Genomic DNA, 21709 nt, shown 5'->3' with positions numbered 1-21709 from the left:
TTGTGAGATTACAAACTGTGAACAAATACTCGTGGGTAAGTATAAATATACTAATCTGATATCAAATAATCTGCATAATGTGTTTCACTCCTTAATACGTCGATAGGATTTTAACCTTTTCCAGGTTTAAGTCTTATTTTGTAATCATTAAAGTATGGAGATGCATCCGGTTTGAGCAGGTGTTCTTATTTTGTGTCAGGAAAGCATTGTTAGCGGTCATATAAAAGTACGTATGTAGTTCTCTGTTATTATTTCACTTTGGGTCTGCCCCCTTCTAGCTAATATGGGAAGTTGTTTTAGTACAGTGGAGACAGTTTTTAGAGAATAATGATAAAATCTAAGACCCTCAGATTTCGTGCACAACCTTGCACGTTATCAGACGATGGCACTTGTTTCGAGTCGAGACTGCAGTTTAACCACAAGTCTACTGCCAACGTTACTGTGGGTGCAGGCTAAAACGTCACCGATGTCTCGGGCGAAAATGGCGCCTCATTTGGCGAAAACGGTTACTTTTTGTCGGGCGAAAACGGCACTTCTTTGTTCAATTACTCTACTTTAACAATAAGCAACAATAAATTGATAGCATATTGTAATTATCAGGCAATTACACCAATCAGTTGTAACAGCAATATTAATTAATAGCACAGTACCTCAACTCAACTGTATGAGTGAGTGAGTATGGTTTTACGCCGCTTTTAGCAATATTCCAGCAATATCACGGCGGGGGGACACCAGAAATGGGCTTCACACATTGTACCCATGTCGGGAATCGAACCCGGGTCTTCAGCGTGATGAGCGAACGCTTTAACCACTAGGCTACCCAACCGCCCCTCAACTGTATGACTGATGGCAGACAGGTTGTTGTCTTGTATCTGATGCTGCAGCGCCAGAATGTTCTGGTATCTGAAGTTTCCACTAATAGAACTAGACAAATGTGAGATTAATTTCATTTATTTTACTTCAAAGCATGTGATGTTTTCACATTAAGTTTAGTTGCGCCTCCCAATCAGAGTTGGCGAGTAAATTGGAGTAGAGGCTTATTTCTAATGTAAACTTGTTTTAACATTTCACAATTATTGGTGATGGCAAGTGACCATGAGAGTTTAATTTTGTTTATTTAATACCAAGGTAAAAAAAAATAAGGTGCCATTTTCGCCAGGCAATAGTTGACGGTTTTGCTTTAAGCTAGGTGACATTTTCGCCAATCGGTACAGTTTTTGCTCGGTGACGTTTTGCTGAGGTGACTTTTAGCTATTACCCACAGCTTATACTTAAAACGCTAATTAGTAATTGTCACGGGCCCATTGTCTCTGGCTGCCGGCAGTAGCTCTTCAACTTTAGGGTAACCTTACCACTTTTGTTTGTTTGTTGTTTAACGCCCCACTCAGCAACATTCCAGCTATATGACAGCAGCATGTAAATAATCGAGCAACGAGTCTGTTTTTAGGGTCGAAATTATCCTGCATGTTTTAATAGGAACGATTAGAGATGAAATAATATGATCGAAATATGTACGCGCCCGGTAGGATGAGCATTTGTTCACTTCTTTCTCGCCCACACATGCTGTCACTTGCCAATATGAGCACTGGGGTTGTCTGGTCCAGATAGGTAATTTACATGCTGCCGACATATAACTAGAGATTGTATAATAGACTTTATATAATATCCCAAAACCTTTCAACATTTTTACTTTCAGTCTTTGTTAACAGGTAACCATGACAACAGAAGACTCAGGTGTTGACATGGAGGAATATTATGACAAGATGTTTTCCAAACGTTACACTGAGGAAGACACCGATTTTCAGACAGAAGTGTCCAAGCCCGTTCCCCCTCCACCATGTGTTTCCAACTGGTACACAAAGAACCGCCGCAACGACTGGGGCCGACAGGGGTATGTTCCTTAGTATGTAGCACTCACAGGGTCTCCTGAACATCATCACCTACACCATCTTCCTGAACATCATCTTCCCGTACATCATCACCTACACCATCTTCCTGAACATCATCATCTTCCCGAACATCATCACCTACACCATCTTCCCGAACATCATCACATACACCATCTTCCCGAACATCATCACCTACACCATCATCCCGAACATCATCACCTACATCATCTTCCTGAACATCATCACCTCCTCCATCTTCTCGAACATCATCGCCTACGTCATCTTCCCGAACATCATCGCCTAGGTCATCTTCCCGAACATCATCACCTCCTCAATCTTCTCGAACATCATTGCCTACACCATCTTCCCGAACATCATCACCTCCTCCATCTTCTCCAACATCATCGCCTACACCATCTTCCCGAACATCATCAACTACACCATCTTCCCGAACATCATCACCTCCTCCATCTTCTCGAACATCATCACCTACACCATCTTCCCGAACATCATCACCTACACCATCTTCCCGAACATCATCACCTACACCATCTTCCCGAACATCATCACCTACACCATCTTCCTGAACATCATCACCTACACCATCTTCTCGAACATCATTGCCTACACCATCTTCCCGAACATCATCACCTACATCATCTTCCCGAACATCATCACCTACACCATCTTCCCGAACATCATCACCTACACCATCTTCTCGAACATCATCGCCTACACCATCTTCCCAAACATCATCGCCTACACCATCTTCCCGAACATCATCAACTACACCATCTTCCCGAACATCATCACCTCCTCCATCTTCCCGAACATCATCACCTACACCATCTTCCCGAACATCATTGCCTACACCATCTTCCCGAACATCATCGCCTACACAATCTTCCCGAACATCATCACCTCCTCCATCTTCCCGAACATCATCACCTCCTCCATCTTCCCCAACATCATCGCCTACACCAACTTCCCGAACATCATCAACTACACCATCTTCCCGAACATCATCACCTACACCATCTTCCTGAACATCATCACCTACACCATCATCCCGAACATCATCACCTACATCATCTTCCTGATCATCATCACCTCCTCCATCTTCTCGAACATCATCGCCTACGTCATCTTCCCGAACATCATCGCCTAGGTCATCTTCCCGAACATCATCACCTCCTCAATCTTCTCGAACATCATTGCCTACACCATCTTCCCGAACATCATCACCTCCTCCATCTTCTCCAACATCATCGCCTACACCATCTTCCCGAACATCATCACCTACACCATCTTCCTGAACATCATCACCTACACCATCTTCTCGAACATCATCGCCTACACCATCTTCCCGAACATCATCACCTACGTCATCTTCCCGAACATCATCAACTACACCATCTTCCCGAACATCATCACCTACACCATCTTCCCGAACATCATCACCTCCTCCATCTTCCCAAACATCATCGCCTACACCATCTTCCCGAACATCATCAACTACACCATCTTCCCGAACATCATCACCTCCTCCATCTTCCCGAACATCATCACCTACACCATCTTCCCGAACATCATTGCCTACACCATCTTCCCGAACATCATCGCCTACACAATCTTCCCGAACATCATCACCTCCTCCATCTTCCCGAACATCATCACCTCCTCCATCTTCCCCAACATCATCGCCTACACCAACTTCCCGAACATCATCAACTACACCATCTTCCCGAACATCATCACCTACACCATCTTCCCGAACATCATCACCTCCTCCATCTTCCCAAACATCATCGCCTACACCATCTTCCCGAACATCATCAACTACACCATCTTCCCGAACATCATCACCTCCTCCATCTTCCCGAACATCATCGCCTACACCATCTTCCCGAACATCATTGCCTACACCATCTTCCCGAACATCATCAACTACACCATCTTCCCGAACATCATCACCTCCTCCATCTTCCCGAACATCATCGCCTACACCATCTTCCCAAACATCATCACCTCCTCCATCTTCCCGAACATCATTGCCTACACCATCTTCCCGAACATCATCGCCTACACCATCTTCCCGAACATCATTGCCTGCACCATCTTCCCGAACATCATCAACTACACCATCTTCCCGAACATCATCACCTCCTCCATCTTCCCGAACATCATCGCCTACACCATCTTCCCAAACATCATCACCTCCTCCATCTTCCTGAACATCATCACCTACACCATCTTCCCGAACATCATCGCCTACACCATCTTCCCGAACATCATCACCTACATCATCTTCCCGAACATCATCACCTACACCATCTTCCCGAACATCATCGCCTACACCATCTTCTCGAACATCATCGCCTACACCATCTTCTCGAACATCATCAACTACACCATCTTCTCGAACATCATCACCTCCTCCATCTTCTCGAACATCATCGCCTACACCATCTTCCCGAACATCATCACCTACATCATCTTCCCGAACATCATCACCTACACCATCTTCCCGAACATCATCACCTCCTCCATCTTCCCGAACATCATCACCTCCTCCATCTTCCCGAACATCATCACCTACACCATCTTCCCGAACATCATCGCCTACACCATCTTCCCGAACATCATCACCTACATCATCTTCCCGAACATCATCACCTCCTCCATCTTCTCGAACATCATCGCCTCCTCCATCTTCCCCAACATCATCACCTCCTCCATCTTCCCGAACATCATCACCTACATCATCTTCCCGAACATCATTGCCTACACCATCTTCCCGAACATCATCACCTACACCATCTTCCCGAACATCATCACCTACACCATCTTCCCGAACATCATCACCTCCTCCATCTTCCCGAACATCATCACCTACACCATCTTCTCGAACATCATCGCCTCCTCCATCTTCTCGAACATCATCGCCTCCTCCATCTTCCCCAACATCATCACCTCCTCCATCTTCCCGAACATCATCACCTACATCATCTTCCCGAACATCATTGCCTACATCATCTTCCCGAACATCATTGCCTACACCATCTTCCCGAACATCATCACCTACACCATCTTCCCGAACATCATCACCTACACCATCTTCCCGAACATCATCACCTCCTCCATCTTCCCGAACATCATCACCTACACCATCTTCTCGAACATCATCGCCTCCTCCATCTTCTCGAACATCATCGCCTCCTCCATCTTCCCCAACATCATCACCTCCTCCATCTTCCCGAACATCATCACCTACATCATCTTCCCGAACATCATTGCCTACACCATCATCCCGAACATCATCACCTACACCATCTTCCCGAACATCATCACCTACACCATCTTCCCGAACATCATCACCTCCTCCATCTTCCCCAACATCATCACCTACACCATCTTCCCGAACATCATCACCTCCTCCATCTTCCCGAACATCATCACCTACACCATCTGCCCGAACATCATCACCTACACCATCTTCCCGAACATCATCACCTACATCATCTTCCCGAACATCATCACCTACATCATCTTCCCGAACATCATCGCCTACACCATCTTCCCGAACATCATCGCATACACCATCATCCCGAACATCATCACCTACATCATCTTCCCGAACATCATTGCCTACACCATCTTCCCGAACATCATCACCTACACCATCTTCCCGAACATCATTGCCTACACCATCATCCCGAACATCATCACCTACATCATCTTCCCGAACATCATCACCTACACCATCTTCCCGAACATCATCACCTACACCATCTTCCTGAACATCATCGCCTACACCATCATCCCGAACATCATCACCTACATCATCTTCCCGAACATCATCACCTACATCATCTTCCCGAACATCATTGCCTACACCATCATCCCGAACATCATCACCTACACCATCTTCCCGAACATCATCACCTCCTCCATCTTCCCGAACATCATCACCTCCTCCATCTTCTCGAACATCATTGCCTACACCATCTTCCCGAACATCATCACCTACACCATCTTCCCGAACATCATCACCTACACCATCTTCCCGAACATCATCACCTACACCATCTTCCCGAACATCATCACCTACATCATCTTCCCGAACATCATTGCCTACATCATCTTCTCGAACATCATCACCTACATCATCTTCCTGAACATCATCACCTCCTCCATCTTCCCGAACATCATCACCTACACCATCATCCCGAACATCATTGCCTCCTCCATCTTCTCGAACATCATCGCCTCCTCCATCTTCTCGAACATCATCACCTACACCATCTTCTCGAACATCATCACCTACACCATCTTCCCGAACATCATCACCTACACCATCTTCCCGAACATCATCACCTACACCATCTTCTCGAACATCATCGCCTACACCATCTTCCCGAACATCATCACCTACATCATCTTCCCGAACATCATCACCTACATCATCTTCCCGAACATCATTGCCTACACCATCATCCCGAACATCATTGCCTCCTCCATCTTCTCGAACATCATCACCTCCTCCATCTTCTCGAACATCATCGCCTCCTCCATCTTCTCGAACATCATCGCCTACACCATCTTCTCGAACATCATCACCTACACCATCTTCCCGAACATCATCACCTACACCATCTTCTCGAACATCATCACCTCCTCCATCTTCTCGAACATCATCGCCTCCTCCATCTTCTCGAACATCATCACCTACACCATCTTCTCGAACATCATCACCTACATCATCTTCCCGAACATCATCACCTACACCATCTTCCCGAACATCATCGCCTACACCATCTTCCCGAACATCATCAACTACACCATCTTCTCGAACATCATCACCTACACCATCTTCCCGAACATCATTGCCTACACCATCTTCCCGAACATCATCGCCTACACCATCTTCTCGAACATCATCACCTACACCATCTTCCCGAACATCATCACCTACACCATCTTCCCGAACATCATCACCTACACCATCTTCCCGAACATCATCACCTACACCATCTTCCCGAACATCATCACCTACACCATCTTCCCGAACATCATCGCCTACATCATCTTCCCGAACATCATCACCTACACCATCTTCTCGAACATCATCACCTCCTCCATCTTCTCGAACATCATCACCTACACCATCTTCTCGAACATCATCACCTACATCATCTTCCCGAACATCATCGCCTACACCATCTTCCCAAACATCATCACCTACACCATCTTCCCGAACATCATCGCCTACACCATCTTCCCAAACATCATCACCTACACCATCTTCTCGAACATCATCACCTCCTCCATCTTCTCGAACATCATCACCTACACCATCTTCTCGAACATCATCACCTACATCATCTTCCCGAACATCATCACCTCCTCCATCTTCCCGAACATCATCACCTACACCATCTTCCCGAACATCATCACCTACATCATCTTCCTGAACATCATCACCTACATCATCTTCCCGAACATCATCACCTACACCATCTTCCCGAACATCATCACCTACATCATCTTCCTGAACATCATCACCTCCTCCATCTTCTCGAACATCATCGCCTACATCATCTTCCCGAACATCATCACCTCCTCCATCTTCCCGAACATCATCACCTACACCATCTTCCCGAACATCATCACCTACATCATCTTCCTGAACATCATCACCTACATCATCTTCCCGAACATCATCACCTACACCATCATCCCGAACATCATCACCTCCTCCATCTTCCCGAACATCATCACCTACACCATCTTCCCGAACATCAGGGGCGGTCGGGTAGCCTAGTGGTTAAAGCATTCGCTCGTCACGCCGAAGACCCGGGTTCGATTCCCGACATGGGCACAATGTGTGAAGCCCATTTCTGGTGTCCCCCGCCGTGATATTGCTGGAATATTGCTAAAAGCGGCGTAAAACCATACTCACTCACTCACTCACTCCCGAACATCATCACCTACATCATCTTCCTGAACATCATCACCTACATCATCTTCCTGAACATCATCACCTACATCATCTTCCCGAACATCATCACCTACATCATCTTCCTGAACATCATCGCCTCCTCCATCTTCTCGAACATCATCACCTCCTCCATCTTCTCGAACATCATCGCCTCCTCCATCTTCTCGAACATCATCACCTACACCATCTTCTCGAACATCATCACCTACACCATCTTCCCGAACATCATCACCTACACCATCTTCTCGAACATCATCACCTCCTCCATCTTCTCGAACATCATCGCCTCCTCCATCTTCTCGAACATCATCACCTACACCATCTTCTCGAACATCATCACCTACATCATCTTCCCGAACATCATCACCTACACCATCTTCCCGAACATCATCGCCTACACCATCTTCCCGAACATCATCAACTACACCATCTTCTCGAACATCATCACCTACACCATCTTCCCGAACATCATTGCCTACACCATCTTCCCGAACATCATCGCCTACACCATCTTCTCGAACATCATCACCTACACCATCTTCCCGAACATCATCACCTACACCATCTTCCCGAACATCATCACCTACACCATCTTCCCGAACATCATCACCTACACCATCTTCCCGAACATCATCACCTACACCATCTTCCCGAACATCATCACCTACATCATCTTCCCGAACATCATCACCTCCTCCATCTTCCCGAACATCATCACATACACCATCTTCCCGAACATCATCACATACACCATCTTCCCGAACATCATCACATACACCATCTTCCCGAACATCATCACATACACCATCTTCCCGAACATCATCACCTACACCATCTTCCCGAACATCATCACATACACCATCTTCCCGAACATCATCACCTACACCATCTTCTCGAACATCATCACCTCCTCCATCTTCTCGAACATCATCACCTACACCATCTTCTCGAACATCATCACCTACACCATCTTCCCGAACATCATCGCCTACACCATCTTCTCGAACATCATCACCTACACCATCTTCTCGAACATCATCACCTACATCATCTTCCTGAACATCATCACCTACATCATCTTCCTGAACATCATCGCCTACATCATCTTCCCGAACCTCATCGCCTACACCATCTTCCCGAACATCATCACCTCCTCCATCTTCCTGAACATCATCACCTACATCATCTTCCCGAACATCATCACATACACCATCTTCCCGAACATCATTGCCTCCTCCATCTTCCTGAACATCATCACCTCCTCCATCTTCCCGAACATCATCAACTACACCATCTTCCCGAACATCATCACATACACCATCTTCCCGAACATCATCACCTACATCATCTTCCCGAACATCATCACCTACACCATCTTCTCGAACATCATTGCCTACACCATCTTCCCGAACATCATCGCCTACATCATCTTCCCGAACATCATCGCCTACACCATCTTCCCGAACATCATCACCTACACCATCTTCTCGAACATCATCACCTACACCATCTTCCCGAACATCATCACCTACATCATCTTCCCGAACATCATCGCCTACACCATCTTCCCGAACATCATCACCTACACCATCTTCCCGAACATCATCACCTACATCATCTTCCCGAACATCATCACCTACACCATCTTCCCGAACATCATCACCTCCTCCATCTTCCCGAACATCATCACCTACACTATCTTCTCGAACATCATTGCCTACACCATCTTCCCGAACATCATCACCTACACCATCTTCCTGAACATCATCACCTACACCATCATCCCGAACATCATCACCTACACCATCTTCCCCAACATCATCACCTCCTCCATCTTCCCGAACATCATCGCCTACATCATCTTCCCGAACATCATCGCCTACACCATCTTCCCGAACATCATCACCTCCTCCATCTTCCCGAACATCATCGCCTACATCATCTTCCCGAACATCATCGCCTACACCATCTTCCCGAACATTATCAACTACACCATCTTCCCGAACATCATCACCTCCTCCATCTTCCCGAACATCATCGCCTACACCATCTTCCCAAACATCATCACCTCCTCCATCTTCCTGAACATCATCACCTACACCATCTTCCCGAACATCATCGCCTACATCATCTTCTCGAACATCATCACCTCCTCCATCTTCCCGAACATCATCGCCTACACCATCTTCTCGAACATCATCAACTACACCATCTTCCCGAACATCATCACCTACACTATCTTCTCGAACATCATTGCCTACACCATCTTCCTGAACATCATCACCTACACCATCTTCCTGAACATCATCACCTACACCATCATCCCGAACATCATCACCTACACCATCTTCCCCAACATCATCACCTCCTCCATCTTCCCGAACATCATCGCCTACATCATCTTCCCGAACATCATCGCCTACACCATCTTCCCGAACATCATCACCTCCTCCATCTTCCCGAACATCATCGCCTACATCATCTTCCCGAACATCATCGCCTACACCATCTTCCCGAACATTATCAACTACACCATCTTCCCGAACATCATCACCTCCTCCATCTTCCCGAACATCATCGCCTACACCATCTTCCCAAACATCATCACCTCCTCCATCTTCCTGAACATCATCACCTACACCATCTTCCCGAACATCATCGCCTACATCATCTTCTCGAACATCATCACCTCCTCCATCTTCCCGAACATCATCGCCTACACCATCTTCTCGAACATCATCAACTACACCATCTTCTCGAACATCATCAACTCCACCATCTTCCCGAACATCATCATCTCCTCCATCTTCTCGAACATCATCGCCTACACCATCTTCCCGAACATCATCACATACACCATCTTCCCGAACATCATCACCTACACCATCTTCCCGAACATCATCACCTCCTCCATCTTCTCGAACATCATCGCCTCCTCCATCTTCCCCAACATCATCACCTCCTCCATCTTCCCGAACATCATCATCTCCTCCATCTTCTCGAACATCATCGCCTACACCATCTTCCCGAACATCATCACATACACCATCTTCCCGAACATCATCACCTACACCATCTTCCCGAACATCATCACCTCCTCCATCTTCTCGAACATCATCACCTACACCATCTTCTCGAACATCATCACCTACATCATCTTCCCGAACATCATCACCTACACCATCTTCCCGAACATCATCACCTCCTCCATCTTCTCGAACATCATCACCTCCTCCATCTTCTCGAACATCATCGCCTACACCATCTTCCTGAACATCATCACCTACACCATCTTCCCGAACATCATCACCTACATCATCTTCCCGAACATCATCACCTACACCATCTTCCCGAACATCATCACCTCCTCCATCTTCCCGAACATCATCGCCTACATCATCTCCCCGAACATCATCACCTACATCATCTTCTCGAACATCATCACCTACACCATCTTCTCGAACATCATCAACTACATCATCTTCCCGAACATCATCAACTACACCATCTTCCCGAACATCATCACCTCCTCCATCTTCTCGAACATCATCACCTACACCATCTTCTCGAACATCATCACCTACACCATCTTCCCGAACATCATCGCCTACATCATCTTCCTGAACATCATCACCTACACCATCTTCCTGAACATCATCACCTACATCATCTTCCCGAACATCATCACCTACACCATCTTCCCGAACATCATCACCTACACCATCTTCCCGAACATCATCACCTACATCATCTTCCTGAACATCATCACCTACATCATCTTCCCGAACATCATCACCTACACCATCTTCCCGAACATCATCACCTACATCATCTTCCTGAACATCATCACCTACATCATCTTCCCGAACATCATCACCTACACCATCTTCCCGAACATCATCACCTACATCATCTTCCTGAACATCATCACCTACATCATCTTCCCGAACATCATCACCTCCTCCATCTTCCCGAACATCATCACCTCCTCCATCTTCCCGAACATCATCACCTCCTCCATCTTCCCGAACATCATCACCTACATCATCTTCCTGAACATCATCGCCTCCTCCATCTTCTCGAACATCATCACCTCCTCCATCTTCTCGAACATCATCGCCTCCTCCATCTTCTCGAACATCATCACCTACACCATCTTCTCGAACATCATCACCTACACCATCTTCCCGAACATCATCACCTACACCATCTTCTCGAACATCATCACCTCCTCCATCTTCTCGAACATCATCGCCTCCTCCATCTTCTCGAACATCATCACCTACACCATCTTCTCGAACATCATCACCTACATCATCTTCCCGAACATCATCACCTACACCATCTTCCCGAACATCATCGCCTACACCATCTTCCCGAACATCATCAACTACACCATCTTCTCGAACATCATCACCTACACCATCTTCCCGAACATCATTGCCTACACCATCTTCCCGAACATCATCGCCTACACCATCTTCTCGAACATCATCACCTACACCATCTTCCCGAACATCATCACCTACACCATCTTCCCGAACATCATCACCTACACCATCTTCCCGAACATCATCACCTACATCATCTTCCCGAACATCATCACCTCCTCCATCTTCCCGAACATCATCACATACACCATCTTCCCGAACATCATCACATACACCATCTTCCCGAACATCATCACATACACCATCTTCCCGAACATCATCACATACACCATCTTCCGGAACATCATCACCTACACCATCTTCCCGAACATCATCACATACACCATCTTCCCGAACATCATCACCTACACCATCTTCTCGAACATCATCACCTCCTCCATCTTCTCGAACATCATCACCTACACCATCTTCTCGAACATCATCACCTACACCATCTTCCCGAACATCATCGCCTACACCATCTTCTCGAACATCATCACCTACACCATCTTCCCGAACATCATCACCTACACCATCTTCCCGAACATCATCACCTACACCATCTTCTCGAACATCATCACCTCCTCCATCTTCTCGAACATCATCACCTACACCATCTTCCCGAACATCATCACCTACACCATCTTCTCGAACATCATCACCTCCTCCATCTTCTCGAACATCATCACATACACCATCTTCCCGAACATCATCGCCTACACCATCTTCTCGAACATCATCACCTACACCATCTTCCCGAACATCATCACCTACACCATCTTCCCGAACATCATCACATACACCATCTTCCCGAACATCATCACCTACACCATCTTCTCGAACATCATCACCTCCTCCATCTTCTCGAACATCATCACCTACACCATCTTCTCGAACATCATCACCTACACCATCTTCCCGAACATCATCGCCTACACCATCTTCTCGAACATCATCACCTACATCATCTTCCTGAACATCATCACCTACATCATCTTCCTGAACATCATCGCCTACATCATCTTCCCGAACATCATCGCCTACACCATCTTCCCGAACATCATCACCTCCTCCATCTTCCTGAACATCATCACCTACATCATCTTCCCGAACATCATCACATACACCATCTTCCCGAACATCATTGCCTCCTCCATCTTCCTGAACATCATCACCTCCTCCATCTTCCCGAACATCATCAACTACACCATCTTCCCGAACATCATCGCCTACACCATCTTCCCGAACATCATCACCTACACCATCTTTTCGAACATCATCACCTACATCATCTTCCCGAACATCATCACCTACACCATCTTCCCGAACATCATCACCTCCTCCATCTTCCCGAACATCATCACCTACACCATCTTCTCGAACATCATTGCCTACACCATCTTCCCGAACATCATCGCCTACACCATCTTCCTGAACATCATCACCTACACCATCTTCCTGAACATCATCACCTACACCATCATCCCGAACATCATCACCTACACCATCTTCCCCAACATCATCACCTCCTCCATCTTCCCGAACATCATCGCCTACATCATCTTCCCGAACATCATCGCCTACACCATCTTCCCGAACATCATCACCTCCTCCATCTTCCCGAACATCATCGCCTACATCATCTTCCCGAACATCATCGCCTACACCATCTTCCCGAACATTATCAACTACACCATCTTCCCGAACATCATCACCTCCTCCATCTTCCCGAACATCATCGCCTACACCATCTTCCCAAACATCATCACCTCCTCCATCTTCCTGAACATCATCACCTACACCATCTTCCCGAACATCATCGCCTACATCATCTTCTCGAACATCATCACCTCCTCCATCTTCCCGAACATCATCGCCTACACCATCTTCTCGAACATCATCAACTACACCATCTTCTCGAACATCATCAACTCCACCATCTTCCCGAACATCATCATCTCCTCCATCTTCTCGAACATCATCGCCTACACCATCTTCCCGAACATCATCACATACACCATCTTCCCGAACATCATCACCTACACCATCTTCCCGAACATCATCACCTCCTCCATCTTCTCGAACATCATCGCCTCCTCCATCTTCCCCAACATCATCACCTCCTCCATCTTCCCGAACATCATCATCTCCTCCATCTTCTCGAACATCATCGCCTACACCATCTTCCCGAACATCATCACATACACCATCTTCCCGAACATCATCACCTACACCATCTTCCCGAACATCATCACCTCCTCCATCTTCTCGAACATCATCACCTACACCATCTTCTCGAACATCATCACCTACATCATCTTCCCGAACATCATCACCTACACCATCTTCCCGAACATCATCACCTCCTCCATCTTCTCGAACATCATCACCTCCTCCATCTTCTCGAACATCATCGCCTACACCATCTTCCTGAACATCATCACCTACACCATCTTCCCGAACATCATCACCTACATCATCTTCCCGAACATCATCACCTACACCATCTTCCCGAACATCATCACCTCCTCCATCTTCCCGAACATCATCGCCTACATCATCTCCCCGAACATCATCACCTACATCATCTTCTCGAACATCATCACCTACATCATCTTCCCGAACATCATCACCTACATCATCTTCCCGAACATCATCACCTCCTCCATCTTCTCGAACATCATCGCCTACACCATCTTCCTGAACATCATCACCTACACCATCTTCCCGAACATCATCACCTACATCATCTTCCCGAACATCATCACCTACACCATCTTCCCGAACATCATCACCTCCTCCATCTTCTCGAACATCATCACATACACCATCTTCCCGAACATCATCACCTACACCATCTTCCCGAACATCATCACCTCCTCCATCTTCTCGAACATCATCACCTACACCATCTTCTCGAACATCATCACCTACATCATCTTCCCGAACATCATCACCTACACCATCTTCCCGAACATCATCACCTCCTCCATCTTCTCGAACATCATCACCTCCTCCATCTTCTCGAACATCATCGCCTACACCATCTTCCTGAACATCATCACCTACACCATCTTCCCGAACATCATCACCTACATCATCTTCCCGAACATCATCACCTACACCATCTTCCCGAACATCATCACCTCCTCCATCTTCCCGAACATCATCGCCTACATCATCTCCCCGAACATCATCACCTACATCATCTTCTCGAACATCATCAACTACATCATCTTCCCGAACATCATCAACTACACCATCTTCCCGAACATCATCACCTCCTCCATCTTCTCGAACATCATCACCTACACCATCTTCTCGAACATCATCACCTACACCATCTTCCCGAACATCATCACCTACATCATCTTCCCGAACATCATCACCTCCTCCATCTTCTCGAACATCATCACCTACACCATCTTCTCGAACATCATCACCTACACCATCTTCCCGAACATCATCACCTACATCATCTTCCCGAACATCATCACCTCCTCCATCTTCTCGAACATCATCACCTACACCATCTTCTCGAACATCATCGCCTACACCATCTTCCCGAACATCATCACCTACGTCGTCTTCCCGAACATCATCACCTCCTCCATCTTCTCGAACATCATCACCTACACCATCTTCCCGAACATCATCACCTACACCATCTTCTCGAACATCATCGCCTACACCATCTTCCCGAACATCATCACCTACGTCGTCTTCCCGAACATCATCACCTCCTCCATCTTCTCGAACATCATCACCTCCTCCATCTTCTCGAACATCATCACCTACATCATCTTCCCCATGCTTGCCGCAAGAGGCCAAAACGGGATCAGGTGGTCTGGCTCGCTGACTTGTTTGGTGCATGTCATTGTATCCCAATTGCGTGAATTGATGCTCAATCATTCGATTATTTACAGATCGCTGTCATAGAGCTGGAATATTGCTGAATGCGGTGTTAAACAACAAACAAACAAACCACGCTAACCCTAAAGATCGATTCAAATAAGCACAGGTTATTTCATGTCTACTCTAAATCTGATAGGGTCTGCATAGGAGCACCTTCCCGAGGCAAGCATGCTGACTAGCCTATATCAAAGCCTAGTTTCTACCCTTGCCACATCAAGGCCACTTTTCTTGGCCCTGGCGCCACCTCGCGTAGATCATGAGTTGTGTCCCTTGTAATGAAAATGTGATATCAAATCAGATTGCTGTTATCCTGTATAGCTTCACAAACGACCTAGCCGACCAGATAATGAAAACATTTGTGATTTCATCCCTGACACAAAAACGTAGTTAATTGTTAAATGATCAAAAAGAAATCACTTTCATCCGAAGGTGTACCCATTGTGGATATTTATTTTGTGAAATGTTCTCTGATTGGACTAACTATATCAGTATCTGTGCGATAGTCCAATCATATTTAGCACAGGAAAGTGGGCTTGATGTGGCAAGGGTGGAAACAAGACGTGAAACAACAAACAAACCTGTGTCAACAATGTTCATGCAGGGCACAGATGGCACAGCTTTTGAAAGGGCCACAATTCGCTGTGTAGAGTTGCGTCTTTTGGGCACCCCAGAAATCATGGTTGTTTGTTTCGAATCCCGGTTCGCCCCAGTTATATTTCTAGGTTTGTCAGCACCATACCCGTGCTCGTGGGTTTCTCCGAGGGGTAAACGTCCGAGACCTGCATCACTTCGGGCTTTTCTCCCACATTAAGCTGACACGGTGTGATATAACTGGAATACTGTTCAAAGCAGTGTTAAACCCAGCTCACTCACTCACTCAATCAAATGCTCAGTTCCTATGTGTTTGTTCAGTTACTAGTGCACATCACATGTATGACTGGCTTTGTACAATTAACATCATCACAAGGTGTTTTTGTCAAAGTAATGTGATTTCTATGTGTGCAATGCAGACACCAGGAACATATGTAACCATTGTTAGAAATTGGCACTTGTCCTATAGTCTTTGCCAAACTGCCCAATAGTAAGATATCATAACTTAGGGACTAGTAGAAATTTACCATTTTTAAGGATTTTGCTATATGATATCATAATAAGGACTAGTGGATTAAAAATGTTTGTTTCTATCGCTTATGTAACCATGCCCTTGTGATTTTAACTGTGTCATTGGCTCGGTAATGAAAAGAATGTTTTATGCCAGGAAATATTTAACATGTTTAATATTCACAATATCCTCTATCTGCCTACTTTTCAGCCGAGGTGATAGTCAAGGTCGAGGTGGTTACAACCAGTCTCGTGGCAACTGGGGTCACCATGGTGATCGCTATGGCAACCGTGGTGGTGGTGGCGGTTATCGTAACAGAGATGACAACTACGGCAGGAACAGAGACGGTTACCACGGAGGCAGAGGAGGCGGAGGATACCACCGAGGAGGGGGTGGTGGAGGAGGCCACTATGGAAATGGGGGTGGAGGGTATCACCGGGACCAAGGACACTATCAAAGAAACAGATATGATGAGAGAAGCTTTCAGTGAGCTGACACGGAAATATAGCCTCGTGATGAATTTCTGGAAGCTTATTTCATGAAGTTTGAGGTGCAGTAAGAAAGTGATGTGCCACATCAGGGTTTTCAGCTGACGAATCTGGATTTCGGTCATCGCCTATTCAGATTGAACCCCATCTTATAGCTGGAATATGTGTGGCTTTAAATAACAAACTAACAAACAGTTCAGATTGAAAATATCAGATGGCTGTTTACTCAACAGGGCTTTGTAAATAATTGGATGGATTGGTGTCATTAAATCATTCATTGTTCTGACAAGACAAGACATTGTCAGAACTCCTGGGAATAGTTGTGACATCTAAGTTTAATCAGGTAATTGGGGGAGAGGCTAAAATGCTTAACTTGCCATTGTTACCATGGTTACATTGAACGACTGTTAAAATATCTGATTGTAGGAAAATAAGAACTTTGATGATGCCACTTTTTATGAAAATAACATTATATTCTTAATTTGCCGGCCATGGGCACTTAGTTTGGTATCCTAGATTAATCTCTCATGGTTGGATACCATTCTGGCTGTGGTGGCTGTAGTGTTACCATAGTTACCAAATCTAATTAAAATCATATCTAAGTTCTCGCTGCCGCTAAACAAAGATCTGAGGACATCCCATTACAGGTCACGTCAGAACGACCTTATGCGAACTTTGACCGACCGCTGTAATCACTAACAAGAAGTCGACATCAGCCAATTAGAAAGCAGCTTTCTCGAGTTTACGGTGCTCGTTTCAACCTGGTGACTTCCATTTCAGACTATGCTTGAAAAATATGTTGACACAGTTCTTGATTAAAATTTTGAAAACTGAACAAACGAACATTCCAGAATTTCTAATATGTGGTTGAGATTGTATGGCAGTGCTTCCCACGTACTGTGCAACGCCTCCTTTGTTCAAATGTTTATCCCAAGGAAGCGAGAGATAGACGATAATTTGACGGAATCAGTCGTGCGGGCTGTAACTGTCGTTCGGAATACCCCGTGTGAACATTTTCAAGGTTGCATGATTAGAAAACACATTCCGACTGTCACTTTCATGATCTGGTAAGCGACGCTTTGATTGGTCAGATGAAAGGTCGTTCTGACATGACCCGTAATGGGATGTCCTCAAATCTTTGTTGAGCGATAGCGAGAACTAAGATCTGATTTTAATGAGATTGCATGGTTACCATGCTTACTGGTCTGTGTCAAGTTTAAATTATTTGGAACGCTGTGCGAGAACTGTAATTTTTCATTGTCTTGATTGTGATGCTATTCAATTAGGAGATAAACATACTGTGTTTTCAATGTAGAGCTAGGTTACCTGTAGATTTAACCCCGCTAAATTGAATTTGGAACCGAACGCGCAGCGTGAGGTTTCAAATGTTAAATTTAGCGCGGTTAAATCTACAGGTAACCTAGCTCTACATTGAAAAGACGGTATGTTTATCTCCATTCTACCATGACTAAATAAAACGCGAACTCTTTGGTGTTAGAAAATATACTGAGTGAAGCGGCATGGGTTGAGTTCAATGTTTTGAGTGGGTTATCGATCTGAATTACGGAATCACCGAACAAAATATGGTTCTGTATATACTCAAGCAGTTTGTTTACTCCGTAATACTTCACTCGAACATATGACAGGCATATAAGCACGGTAACTTGGTAAGCTAACATGAGGTGGCCATCCCAAGGCTTTTGCTCTACATCTCATGTCACCATTATGACGTCATATCGCTCATTGTGACGCAAAATATATGACGTCACAGTCGTATATAGAAAAGCGCCAAAATTTCAAGCCCTCTGTTGTCTCCAAAACGTAAATACATTCCCTTTGTTGATTTCTGTCGTGTTTTTCTGCACGAAATGTATTGCCACACATCCTTTGAATATTGTAGTAACGGCATCTGTGCATTTTGTAACCTGTAATTGTAGATATTGTAATTTAAATATGCCTACCGACAATGACTGAAAATAGTACTATTCTATGAATATTAGCTTCCGCGGTGATGCGGCCGTCAAACCAGCTGTTTCAATCAGAGGGGGTTTATTGTGATTTAATAGCCTCTGATTGTTTATCATTGTCCCAACAACCATGGTTGTTCACATATCCCGTCTGTTTCATGTCTATCATTAAAGGGCAAGTTCACACGGAAATGAACCTATTTTTCTTGTACTTTTTCCACATTAAAAGTGTTAACCTAGTGGTGTCATAGACAAAAATATAAAAATATCACAATTAATTAACATATTTTTTGCATTAAAACGATTTATATTTTTCACATTTACCAAGTGTTCTATTTCCATAACAAAAACACCATGGCTTATGCCCCTTGCAATATGACGTCATTGGTGCCAATTGATAAACATTATGACGTCATCATGCTTTGTTAGAGCCGCTTCACGTGGTGTAGGTACAGGTGTGTGATTCTAGCGTCTCAGATGCCAGCCAGCATAGTGTTATGCTGAGTCACCACTGCGCCGGAGTGTGTCGTAGGACATGTTGTTTTACCTCAAACTGGTACTTGATATCTTTTGCGTTGAGAACCCAGGGACCCAGTTGAATTGGCACCAATTACGTCATAATCTAAGGGGGATAACTCAGGCCTGTTTAGCTCGAAAAACGAAGGCCTCATAACGGCATACTATTGGGAGCTTCCAACTTTCACTGTGAAAAAAATGAGTTTATATTTTCAAACACAGGTACTAACTAATTCTAAAATTGCGTTTTGTTTAGAAAAAGAAAGAAAGTGATTTTTGCGTGTACACTTCCCCTTTTAAAGCATCAGTTGTATGCATCTGTGTTGGTCATTGGTTTCATTCAAGCATGATCATGACTTCTATGTTGTGCATAGCAATGACCAGGTACTCTGTATTCACTTGAGGTTCACTGTTCACAAAGACTATGCTTTTGGTAAGTACTATGGGCATAGTTAGAGTGAGGTGAAATGGGGTTTATCGTCGCGTAAAAGATTATTGCACTTATATAGCGACGTGCATGCACGTGTGTGTGGCTGTTTGTACTATCGTACTTGTTGTTACCCTGTCTGGCGCTCGGCATTAATGGGCTAAAACAAGGACTGGTCGGCTCGGGGTCAGTATACTGTGTCCGAGTGGGGTATTCATGTTAAACTGCGGCATGGTATCTCAGTGAGCTAGCACTATTAATCGGCATCAGTCCGGACTAGTACAAGTAGCCACACAAACACACACACGTACATGCACGTCGCTATATAAGTGCAATAAACTTGGACGCAACGTTAAACCCAATTTCACCTCACCTCACCTGTTTGTACTAGTCCGGACTGATGCCGATTAATAATAATAGTCACTCCTCATTTTCACTGTTAATTAGTGTTTGGTGTAACATTCATTAAAGAATACATTTAAGGTAACAATCGATACTTTTTACTTAGTGTGCGATTGTGATACTAGTATCGAGAAGTGAAAAATCGCGATCCACCAATGCATTGTCCCACCACTAGTTACTTCCCCTGATTTGTCACCTGTTCTCTGGACCGCCTCCGTGGTAGAGTGGTAGAGTGGTAGAGTGTCAGCCCTGAGCGCTGAAGGTCCGAGGTTCGATCCCAGGCCATGTCATACCAAAAGACGTAAAACTCGGCATTAAGGGGCTGAACAAGGACAGGTTGGCTTGAATTCATGTTAAAACTGTGGCATGGTATCTCAGTTGGCTAGCACCATAAATTGGCATTAGTCCGCACTAGTTCAAGTAACCACATACACGTGCATGCATGTCGCTATATAAGTGCAATAATCTTGGACGCGATATTAAACCTAATTTCACGCAACTGTTCTCTATGAGACATGGGTAAATGTTTCTTTTTGCCTTATTCCATCCATTTCATTGCTACAAACAACAGA

General features: G+C 45.3%; 1 protein-coding gene across 1 annotated transcript; it reads left to right on the top strand.

The window, feature by feature from the left end:
* Positions 1–145: 145 nt before the first annotated feature.
* Positions 146–18531, top strand: LOC125378505 (abscisic acid and environmental stress-inducible protein-like). Its single transcript, XM_048393895.1, has 3 exons — positions 146–226; positions 1710–1891; positions 17548–18531. Exons 2-3 carry the CDS (start codon positions 1716–1718, stop codon positions 17825–17827), a joined length of 456 nt encoding a protein of 151 aa, XP_048249852.1. The 5' UTR covers positions 146–226; positions 1710–1715; the 3' UTR covers positions 17828–18531.
* The last annotated feature ends 3178 nt before the right edge of the window (positions 18532–21709 follow it).

This window comes from Haliotis rufescens, unplaced genomic scaffold (assembly GCF_023055435.1).
Source record: "Haliotis rufescens isolate VD_foot unplaced genomic scaffold, xgHalRufe1.0.p SCAF_120, whole genome shotgun sequence".
NCBI classification, from domain to species: Eukaryota; Metazoa; Mollusca; class Gastropoda; order Lepetellida; family Haliotidae; genus Haliotis; species Haliotis rufescens.
This window is presented reverse-complemented; position numbering and strand designations above follow the sequence as displayed.

Bases quoted from the DNA above. Each gene is read 5' to 3' on its own strand.
- LOC125378505 (XM_048393895.1), top strand. From the start codon at position 1,716: ATGACAACAGAAGACTCAGGTGTTGACATGGAGGAATATTATGACAAG. The intron at 1,892-17,547 runs GTATGTTCCTTA...CCTACTTTTCAG, and splicing joins AACGACTGGGGCCGACAGGG to CCGAGGTGATAGTCAAGGTC.